The following is an 11,511-nucleotide window of genomic DNA, read 5'->3' on the forward strand; positions in this document are numbered from 1 at the left end:
CCAGATCTTACTTATTTTCTCATGAATAAAATGTATGGGATAATATAGTGTTAGTATGTACTTTTAATGTCTGCATACTTGCTATATTGGCCCGACGGCAATTTGTTCAGTACAAGGTGCTAAAGTTGGGTAAAAATATTACTAACTTTTCTTAAATTCTCATGACTGATTTTTATGTATGTTTTAGAAAATATTGTTAAAAATGTATAATCAACATTGCCAGACCATTTCCGCTGCAGGTAACTATTACCAGACACTTTAAAGCTGTCAAAAAATATTGTTACTTACATTCTCACTCTTGATTTTTATATATGATAAAATAAAGAGTGAGAATATAAATAAAGTTACGATATTTTTTGACAGTTTTAAAGCATTTGGTAATAGTTGTCACCGACGGAAATGGTCTGGCAATGTTGATTATCAGTTTTTAACAATGTTTTCTAAAACATACATAAAAATCAGCATGAGAATATTGAGATAAGTTAGTAATATTTTTACCAACTTTTAGAACCTTGTACCGGACAAATGGCCGTCGGATAGCAAGTATGCAGACATTAACCTTTAAACGAGCAATTCTTGTATATACTTATATATATATTTCTGTGATCTCGGAAACGGCTCTAACGATTTCGTATATGGGGGTTTTTGGGGGTATACAATCTATCTAGATTAGTCTTATGTTTGGGAAAACGCGTGTTTTCGAGTTTTCATGCGTTTTTCGTTCGACGCAAAATATGGTCGCTAATTTCGTGATACCGACCACTGTCCGTCTGGTCCAGCGGGTTAAGACGCGGACTGCTAAACGAGTGTTACGGGTTCGAATCTCGCCCGGTGACTAACTTTTGTTTTTTTTTTATGTTCAAGTTTATATATAATTTTTTAATTTTTATTGTTTTAGACAAGTTTAATTTAGTAAAAAAAATGACCTATGTAATAAGAGAAATTGACAATAGATGGCGTTACTCTGTGACAAGTGCTGTAAGGTTAAAATCGATTGTAAATAATAATAATTGTCAGTTCACATTTTACTTTTTAAGTTTATGTAGATTATCACCTATACACCACCATATTACAATAAATAGTTATAACCGAGCAAAGCTCGGTCGCCCAGGTACTAGAACATTACGATACAAGTGCGAAAAATAGGAAATTCGAAACGAGTGGCGATAAATTAAAACACGACCGAAGGGAGTGTTTTAAATCGACACGAGTTGCGAATTACCTATTCGCACATGTATCGTACAACGTTTTACAGTACATATGGCCCTTCAAATGTTCGACACAGTAATTTAATATGCTAATTTTCGCATTAGTGCTATAAAGTAGCACCATATGTACTGTAAAAGTATATACTAACACTATATTATCCCAGGTATGTCAGGATCGTAGCAAGTGGAAATCCGTGGTCTCTGCCTACCCCTTCGGGAAATAGGCGTGATTATATGTATGTATGTATGTATATTATCCCATACATTTTATTCATGAGAAAATAATTAAGGTCTGGCGGCTCTGGGATCTTGGACTAAAATGTCAGAGGCAGAAAATTATACTCGATATAAATCTAATATATATCTCTATATAATCTTTGTACAGTAGTATGTTTAGCATAATTGACACTAAGAAATTTGTTAGGAAGTGCCATATACCTATGTTTTTTTATATAGGTAAGTTTTACCTTTCAAATTATGACAGAAGACAAATAGCTTTACCGCTATCCTATTTACTTGTCATTTCTGTCAAAAATTTAGCAGACAATCGGCTCCTCCAGTAACAATCAATAATTTAAAAAAGCTGTTAATAAAAAGGATCCTCTATCACTGGCATTTTAGTCTTAAGTAAATACCTATAATGAAAAATACTCTACTTACACATTTTTATTTTCCTGCATACCTATCCCTTATTATAGCCGAAGGGTGTCAACTTGTCAAGTTCTGTCGGTTCCACGGCCGGCTCCCTGACACTGCGGGGTTGCATACGTAATAGGTACATCGCAAACATGATGTGATTCGAGGAAAAGACAAATTGACTTTTCTATGAACGATTTTTTAATTGATATTTTATGTATTACTGAACATTGGTTAACAAGTAATTAATTAATGCCTCAATTTAATAATCACATACATGGTGGGTCATTAATTATATGAAGTAGTCAGTTAACATTTAAAGAACGTTAAAATGTAAGAACATTGCCTCCATGTCTGTTGAACGGACTATAGAATTAAGTAGTAGAATACGAGGAATTAATGGTTGTCTATGTGTATACGAGTAGGCCGCCATGAAGTAATTGTGAAGTATTTGAAAGCGTAATGGAATCTATGCTACTTAAAATACCTATAACCTTTTAGTCAGAAATTACTTGCAATAATTAATGTACCTAACTGTCGACTTTAAGGTGGACTTCAAACTTCACAAATTTATTGTAGGTGCTCAAAATCGTTTACAGGGGTGTTAAGATTTTCCCTAGAAATACCCTGTATAGATAATATTTTCACTGATATTTTTCAAATTTCTAAAAATTATATCAGCAATATAGAATCAGACCATTTAGGCTAATTAATGGTATTTAAGACATTAAGGAAAAATTACTTGAGAAAACAAATATCTTTTGTACCCGTAAGCTCAGACCGTGGGGAACGAATAATTCAAAGTCTAGTTCAGACGCTACCCTATCTACCGATATGATTCCTAACAGTATGTACAGTCACGTCTGAAAATATCGATACGGACAAAGTGCCAAAAGTATGTATGTGCGACCTTTTTTTTCTTTATTGAAAGAGCTTTGTCACTGAGTGACGATGTCACTCTGTATGTACTTCATAAATCTTATCGTCTATTTAAGCCTACATTTACCAACTTATAAATTAAGTTTGCAGCCTCTGACAGCGGGACAATATATAATTACATCCACCAATCTTTAAAAAGTTAACGTCCTCAATCTCTCGGCGAACTGATTCGTTGCTAACACATTCCATTAAGATGTGATAGACGTCTTCCTATACATCACACTTAGAACAATTCGGTGATGGAGCTTTACGCATCTTGTAAGCAAATTTGTTTAATGCTATGTGTCCACACCGAAGTCTCATAGCAAGTGCTGGGTCCATACGATTCAAATTGCAGTCTTCAAACCAAGGTGCGCGTGGAAGTTGTGGCTGGACCGTTCTATACCATATCCTCTTTTCTCTCTTTGGTCAAAAAACTCGCACCATAGTTCATGACAGTGTAGGTATTTTTGACAGCCTAAGACGATCAGAAAAAGTAGGTCTTGCCAGTATATCTACCGTTTCGTTTTCCGTAATGCCAATATGATCCGGAATCCATTGTAGTTTCACGGTCTTAGACTGCGTATTTAACATCAATATAGTCTTGAAAATTGAATACCTTATTGCCCATATATTAAAGTAGTGTATACATATATTTGGCACTTTATCCGTATCGATATTTTTAGACGTGACCATATAATTCGTTCTTTCACAATTTATTGGAACATTATAATGCGATATTAACTTCAAAATCGGTCGTAGTTAGTGGTGCATCAGCTTTTAGTGAGTTGGTTACTGCGGACTTACATAAACGTAGACGTGCGCTATATGCCTTGAATGGGGAACGGCGGTAGAATACGAGTGAGGAATTTAAAGAACATGTCAAGTAGAAGTTTGAAAAGGTTTAAAATAGATTATCATATAGCCAAGCGAAAATATATAAGCCAGAAAAGAATAAATATTTCCGACATTATTGAAGCAACCTGGAAAGTAATCAAATGCGGCGACCACACTCGAAGATACGAGATGATCATAAAAACTAAATATTGGGACCAAAATTATAGGTTAAAATTTAAAAGTAGCTACAGGTTTTGAAAAAATTTCACCGACGTACATTCAGCATCAACAGTAGCGAATCAAACTATGCGTCAAAAGTATTATCATTATTTAACAGCTTGCCAAAAAGGGATGTCTATATGTAAACTGATGGTGAACTGGAGAGATTTATCTCTACTTGGGAAAGTTTTAAAAAAGGATACTATTGATGCTGACTGTACCACTCATAGAAATTCATAATACTAATACTAGAAATAAACATTAGGTCGCAGTGCCCTTCACTAAGCTCCATTTAATTAATAATGTGTACGATTTCATAATAAACTCGTTAATTTATAAAGCGTAAACTTTTTTCAATTCAAAGGGAGTATGTTCGCAGCGGTTAGGTACATCCTCTCCTTTTACTATTGTATGGGATGTTTGTTTACGATTTGCGATAACTCAAAATCAGCTTCAACTAAACAGGTTCTTTGTAGTTTTGATTGAAAGTCTTTGTTAATGATTATTTCATATTTTTTAGATCCACCTTTATCAGAAAATAATTTTTCAAGACCTAACTTATTAGGTGTGTAAGAATATTTTATTTAGACACCCGATACCAATATGTTGATGCGAAAATAAAATTAATCCCGTTATACGTGTACCCCTATAGTATTTCTTCTAGTTTTTATTGCGTTATTGATAGCCATACATACCCATACCAAATTGTAGCTTTCTGACGATAGCTCAGCTAGGCCGCGGACCGACAAACGAGCAGACAGACGGACATGGCGAAACTATAAGTTGGCCTAATTGACTACGGACGGAACCCTATAAAACATACATCAAACCACCCATCCTACTTAAAACATACAATTTAATAAAATGTGATTAGAAGTTGTATAACTAAGCTGTGTTGTAAACGGACGAGGAGGTGGCATGTCAGAAACTGTAGCCATTTCCGCTTCCCCAAGCACCTGCGACTGAAAGCTGAAAGCTTTCAAACGTTTGCCACTCCGTTAACCCTGGCGTTATAAGAAATACACTACTATTGTGAAACATACAGCAGCCTATTACTATTATTTCAAGATGGAGACAAATATTCTTGATGACAAGAGCTTCAAATTGACAAGTTTAACCAAACTTTAACAACGTTTTTGCTCAAAAAGAGTAACTTGGATATTTGAACATTATATTTCAGGGCTTTTGAGAAATAGTTCAATTACCTACTTACTATGCCAACTTAGTTGGACCACGACTAAAAGATATAGGTAAATATTATTTTATTAACGTAAGCTAAATCCACAGCTGTATATATTTCACTAAAGCTGGTGCTTAATATGTCGCTACAGCAGCCGCAGGTAAAATATTCGACCTCTACTATAATGTCTACGATGAAATATATAATGAAATTACAATAAAGACTTACTAATTACGTAAGAAAATACAGTCAAAACAGATACTTATTATGAAATAAGTTTTGGTAAAAAAAAATGGTACAGTCAGCATCAATAGTAACGGACGAAACAACGCGCCAAAAGTATCTGATATTCCTGATAAATATTCCAAATATAGATAAATCTTTGATATTCACGGTCAAAAGTATATCTTTTACAATCTTAATTGTTCTACATATAGAACCATCAGTTTTTGTCCGGCTGTTACAGAATGGTATATACTTTTGACACCTTGTTTGATCCGTTACTTTTGATGTTGACTGTACAAGCTTATATGGCTAACTGTTATTTTCTTTCCCCAGGCAACTAATACTCATCGAGAAAATTCTAACAACTCAAACACACAATTAGTTTACGTTATTTTATCATAGAGTTCCCATGGCCACATCCTGTTTCCATCATCAAATCAGCTCCATGGCATCATAATATTGTATTGTCATTCTATTTACAAATATATGCAAAATTTCAGCTCAATCGGATATCGCGACGTGGGTCAAACTTAGGTTCCAAGATTTGACCCACACTAACTAACAGGGCAAATTAAATAAAAGCTTGTGTAGGGACTGCGTCCTACATTCGCCCAAGCTTTAGATGATATTAAATAAATAATACATTAATTTAGCTTTTCCCGTTATGCGCAATGTGCATTTTAGTTAATAGCATACGTAACTGTTTATTATGACCGTTATAGGGATGAACTTGTAAAAGCATTGTAATATAAGTAATCTGTTTCCTTCCCTTTGTCGGCACTTACCCTTGTGTTAATCTCTCTTTGTTTTATTTCTTTGTCAGTTTCCGAATATTGTTAACTTTAAGTCATAAACTAATTTGTAGCCAGTGGGGTAATTCGTGGGAAACTTTAAGATTCGCCATGTGCAAAACCGTTATAGGTTCTGTACCGCTATTCCTATTGCGTACCTGATGCAAGGTTATAATCATCGGGATCGCGGGAGTCAAAGATAGTTCGTAGTCAGACGTCAACTCGACAAGTTGCCTCGTACCTATTATCACAGTTTGAGCTTGATTATATATCGCTCCCTACTTATTATTGTAATTAGTGTTCGATTAGTATTGAGTTGTGTTAATATAAATAGACTTTTATTGTTACCGCGTCTGAACTTTTTATTTGCAGCAATCCCAACACCTAAGCACATATACCAAACCCTACTGCCAAACTTATATATCTCAAGCTACATATGTTGGGACTAGATTATAGTTTGATAACCTTACTGGAGGTCTTCGATTCTAATTTAACAATTTGAATTTAAAATAGATAATTTAGTATAGTAGATGCGTATTATCAAAGTAAATTTTGTAGTCAACTAAATTTACTGCCATCTTTTGACACAGGTCTAAAATTCTTAGAATGACATACATATATGGTTATTTGACCCATGGGTCAACATGGGTCAAGAACATGTTTTTTCACTGACATCTGTTAAATATCAAACTGTGTCTCCATCCACTCGGGTATAGGCCTAAGGTATATTTCGATCTATCAGAGCATATTTTTTTCTTGATTTTTGAGGCACGTTTTTTTCTTAGGCTTTATTTATCTCATACGGAGATGTATGCTTTTGCCTTGACGAGGATCACAAGGCATCACAGGCCCACTAATAAATGCAAGCGAGATGTCTAATGATACAATTTCTACCGTATTTCTCGTACACAAATCATTGTGAAAGATTGTCAAGTCACATTGTAATAAAATCAGAATCGGTGTCATATTAAACATAATTAAATCAGAAGCATAAGCAAAATGTTTGAACACTTCGGCCAACCCTGCACGTCTGAACCACCTAATGAAAAAAGAGAAAAGAAATAGGACAGTTCTCAGCTGAATAGAAACGTAATATTCACTTAACGAGAGCTAAATTATATTCACGAACAAAGAACAATGTCAGATTCGACTGTTGTGACCAAAACATTCAGTACCGTCATCTGGGGTGAACAGGGACAAGATTTAAAATGATTAACTTGACATTATTATAAGATATACTTGCACAAATTATCATTCAATTGAAAATAATAGAAGATTTTGCATGATACAATTTGTGTGGGTATTGTCTAAGAAATTGTCAGGTAAATCACATTTTAAGTTTTGACCCTATTCATTCCAGTCGTCCCTATTCATCCTGGTTAATAGTGGGCCCCTTTAGGAGATATAATTATAAACCTACCAACCCTACAACTTGGTTCGGTTTTACGAGGTGTTGCTGAGATTTTAGCTCTACTCGTACTTTATACAATATTGCATATTAAACTAATTGTGCAGTAGAATCGGACAAGTTAACTTTGTAATGACAAGTGTGAAAGTGCCACCTTAAACATCAAAATACTATGAAAATAAGGCGTTTAAAATGAATCGTATACCTATATCATTTTTAATAAATAAGATTCAATGCGGGATTAGTAAAATTAGAACAATTAGCAATCCTTCCATTTGTTTCCGTCTAGTTGCTTATGGAATGGAGACACAGAGGAATACACCACTTTTCTGCACTAGAGCAAGAACGTATCCTTTCTGCGCACTTTATAGATGACCCACTTTCAGAGCATGAGATATGAAAAGTATTTTACCATGTGCCTGGTATGTACCTAGTAATATCGACAAATACATTGTCCTCATCGATCTTCCGTATTATTTATAAGGCACATTATGCAAAACTTAGCCAAAACTTAGTCAAATCATGAAATGGCGGCGGTTCATGATATGCCTACGAATTTCATGGTCTGGCAGATTTTACGATAGGCCGCCAATATATCAACCATAAAAACATATCGTAGCAATACTTTCATATACAGGGTGTCGCGTTCACTGCGGATCAAAAAAAGGCCAATGATAGAGGACCTTAAAAGCTACGATTTGACCCCATGTATGTTCAGGGAAATTTTCTAGTTTCGAGTTTGGTTAATACCTATTTAGTATGTAGATTCTGGTCTTCTGACTATTTATTATTTTATTAGAGCATATTCTACTTATATTCATGCCTTTAGAAATAATCAAATTTATCAACAACATGAAATCGATGATTCCTCCGCAACTTCATTACCGCTCAACATATATGGGGGGCAAACCGGTAGCTTAAAGTGCTCTACCTATTTACAAGCAAAGGCTCAATTATCAAGCCAATAGTGTGTTCAGATCTATATAAGCGCCTATTATTGATAATTTGTGCTTTTCGTAGGTTCTAATCTATTCGGGCAATACTACATTATGTACATTTCGGTTGTAAAAACTGACCTTTGGTGTGCTGCTAAAAGTGTGTGTCCACAATGTCTGCTTATAAACGTATACTTAACGATGATAAAAGCAACGGAATCGATGAATAAAAGCAGATGCAGGCATACAGCTATTATCAAATGAACGCGTTAATCAAACCGACTATTTTAATTACTCCTATAAAAAAATAAAACAAATAATAAGAGGTTACTGGACGGCCTCTTCTCCTTACAAAGGTAGTCTCCGTTTTCCTCCCTGGATATTGTTTTTATGGAAAATATGTTCACACAATTTAATGTTTATATATATTAACAATATTTCCAAAAAATCAACAGGTTCATATAGGTATATCAAATATGGATGTTTCCTGTATTTAAATTATTTCACACAATGTGCTTTATGCACCAGAAAAATATTAGAACAACCTAGACCGCCGTTATTTTTAGACCCAATTTCTATTTAATAAATCTGAAGAACCTAAAGAGAAGATAACTTGACCATGACGTTATTGTTCTGTATTTCATAGAGATTCCATAGTGGCTAATCGTTTTGACAGTTCGAAAAAAGAAACTGATTTTGACTCAGAAGTCAATTACCCTATTGTGTAAAAATATTTTCCGTAATATTAATGTCCAAAGAGGAAAAGGAGGACAAACGTTTGTATAGAGAAGCGGCGGGTTGTTTTTACAGATTAGTAAGCATCTACATTTATTTATCTTTATAGTTTACTAGATATGACATATTGGCGCTGCAGGCATTTATTTATTTTGTTAATAATGACAACTATAATGTATTTTACGGTACCTACATGCCCTAGGTGGGAACTACCTACTCTTCTACTTGAGAATTTTATTTCTTATTGTAATCATGATTTAAAACAAATAAATCACTCAAATATATATTCACTTCGGTAGCACAAGTTACCCACTCATTCATAATGCTTAGCAACCGCTTAACGACCTTTATAAAATTTTCTCTTTCTGACAAACAGAAATGTCAAAATTACGGATAGGGCCAAACGATTATCTATGATCTGTTAGATTTGAAAATCGTTTATGAATGACGCCATTAGTATTTAAAATCGGAATAGGCAAAGTAGAAATTATTTAAACTATAAAAGATTTGCAAAAACTAACATTATATTTTAATCTTCATTATTAAGCAGTCACATCGATTTTTGAACAAATCTGTTATCAAAGACAATCATGCTCGGGGTAGGTATTTCCGCATCACTAGTAGGTATCCCCATAAAACTATTTAGTCTTTCAGTAATTTAGCGAAATATAATATGGGTAATCAAAAGTTAACTTCTGCATGTTTTTATTAACTTCCATTGTTTTCTATGACAGTATTGAGGTACTTACTTAGATAGTGATATCAAATGTTAGGAAGTGCGAAATATCAAAATACAGGAAAAACACTTTCAATAAGTAAGTAAAGTTGAGGTTAGCCCGTGAACGGTGCGGAGACGGCAGCGGACTCCGCGCTCGCAGACAAAGCTCTTCGCAGCCGCGCCATACCGGCACCATGTCATCCTGACCCACCAGCATATTTAGGTTATGAAAGATGACGCATCACCTCGATCAATGCACGTGTAATATAATATGAAACTAAAAATGTTACCAAACAAGTGGGTCACACGGGTGTGCTAGCGGTGCATTATGTATTGTTTTTTTTGTGTGTGAAACTTAAAGTGAATGTGTCTAGGATAATTAATACGGACTTAAACATAAAACCTTCAAGAACTTACCAAAAGATACTACTTTATGCCTGTTCATTTTATAATCAGCAAGGAAAGTAAAAGGAGTATTTGAAGCAGCAGCAGCCAGTAAAATCGCCTTAACACAGCATATCACGTATGCTGTAGTACAGGAACACTGAGCGTACTAGTAGTTTAAGATCCACTCACCTGGCAGTCTTCACACGTGTGTACGGAATAAGCCTGCTCACAGTCGTAGCGATGAAGGATGTTGACGAATTCGCAGTGCACGTGCGCGACCATCGTGTCGAGTCGGAGGAGGTCGTGCAGCGTGCTCTCGCAGCGGTCACCGCCGGCGAGGACCTCGGCGCGGGCGCCCCGGTCCAACGCGGAGGCGGGCGAGCGCTCGCAGCAGGCGCGCAGCCGCAAGTCGGCGAGGCGGCGCGCGCGTTCACCTGCTGCCAGCCCGCACAGGAGCGGCACGTCGCGCGCCTGCAGCACCTTCGCCGCGCCGCCGCCGCTGCCGCACGCCGTGCCACCGCACTCGGGCACGCCGCTCGCGCCCTCCTCCTCCAGATCACACGCGCTCAGCCAGGGGTTGAGGCGCGCGAGCGGACTCACGGCCAGGCCCGCGGCCGCCATCAGCAGCAGCAGCAGCAGCGGCGGCGCTCGCATGGCGGGGGCGGCGCCGCTAGCGGGGGCCGGCCCGCCGGGCGCGGCGCTGCCTCATACCGCATCGCGCATGGCGACCTACTCGCGCGGCCCGGGCCGCGGGGCCGCCGCGCGGGGTGGGCGCGCCGCCATGTCGCTCGCTCGCCGCTCGACTGACTCCCCCCGGGTGCGCATCGATCGCCCCGCGCCCCGCACCCGCCGCTGCGCGCGCCCCTTGAGGCTCCACTGGCGTTATGTAACGCTGCGCGCGCATGTGGAGCTCCGCCCGCCCTGTCTTTCGCCCTCTAGTGATAACACTGTTTTCGACGTCTGCCGAACACGCGCCTTAACACGGCAAACTGATCACATTTTGCTGGGCGTGATAATAGATGTCACTACAAGTTGTCTAGATAAGTTTCAATATCTACGTGGTGTCTCTGACGGGTTGAGTTAGACTGAGTTCTAAAGGAATGTGTACAAGTATCCACGATACGTTTTTGGTGGCGCAGGGCTAAATACATTTACGTATCATCACATCATCACCCATCACCCCCGGGCTGAAGGAAGCCCGTTGGGGAAGGGGTGGTATGTAGGACTCGCTCCTCCCGTAATTCCTTCTGTTAGTAAGAGGGAGTAGTATTAAGAAGGAGGGGAGGAGAATGACTCTTTGCCGTTATAGGGGTG

The 11,511-nt window shown here is 37.5% G+C and overlaps 1 protein-coding gene across 1 annotated transcript in view; it reads right to left on the reverse strand.

Moving 5' to 3' along the window:
• LOC133522068 (uncharacterized) overlaps positions 1–10,950 on the reverse strand; it is a 117,558-nt gene extending 106,608 nt beyond the window's left edge. Inside the window, exon 1 of the mRNA XM_061857268.1 lies at positions 10,387–10,950. Coding sequence (XP_061713252.1) covers positions 10,387–10,851 — 465 coding nt within the window. The 5' untranslated portion in view covers positions 10,852–10,950. The remainder of the gene's footprint in view (positions 1–10,386) is intronic.
• Between the last annotated feature and the right edge of the window lie 561 nt (positions 10,951–11,511).

This window comes from Cydia pomonella, chromosome 1, assembly GCF_033807575.1.
Source record: "Cydia pomonella isolate Wapato2018A chromosome 1, ilCydPomo1, whole genome shotgun sequence".
NCBI lineage: Eukaryota > Metazoa > Arthropoda > Insecta > Lepidoptera > Tortricidae > Cydia > Cydia pomonella.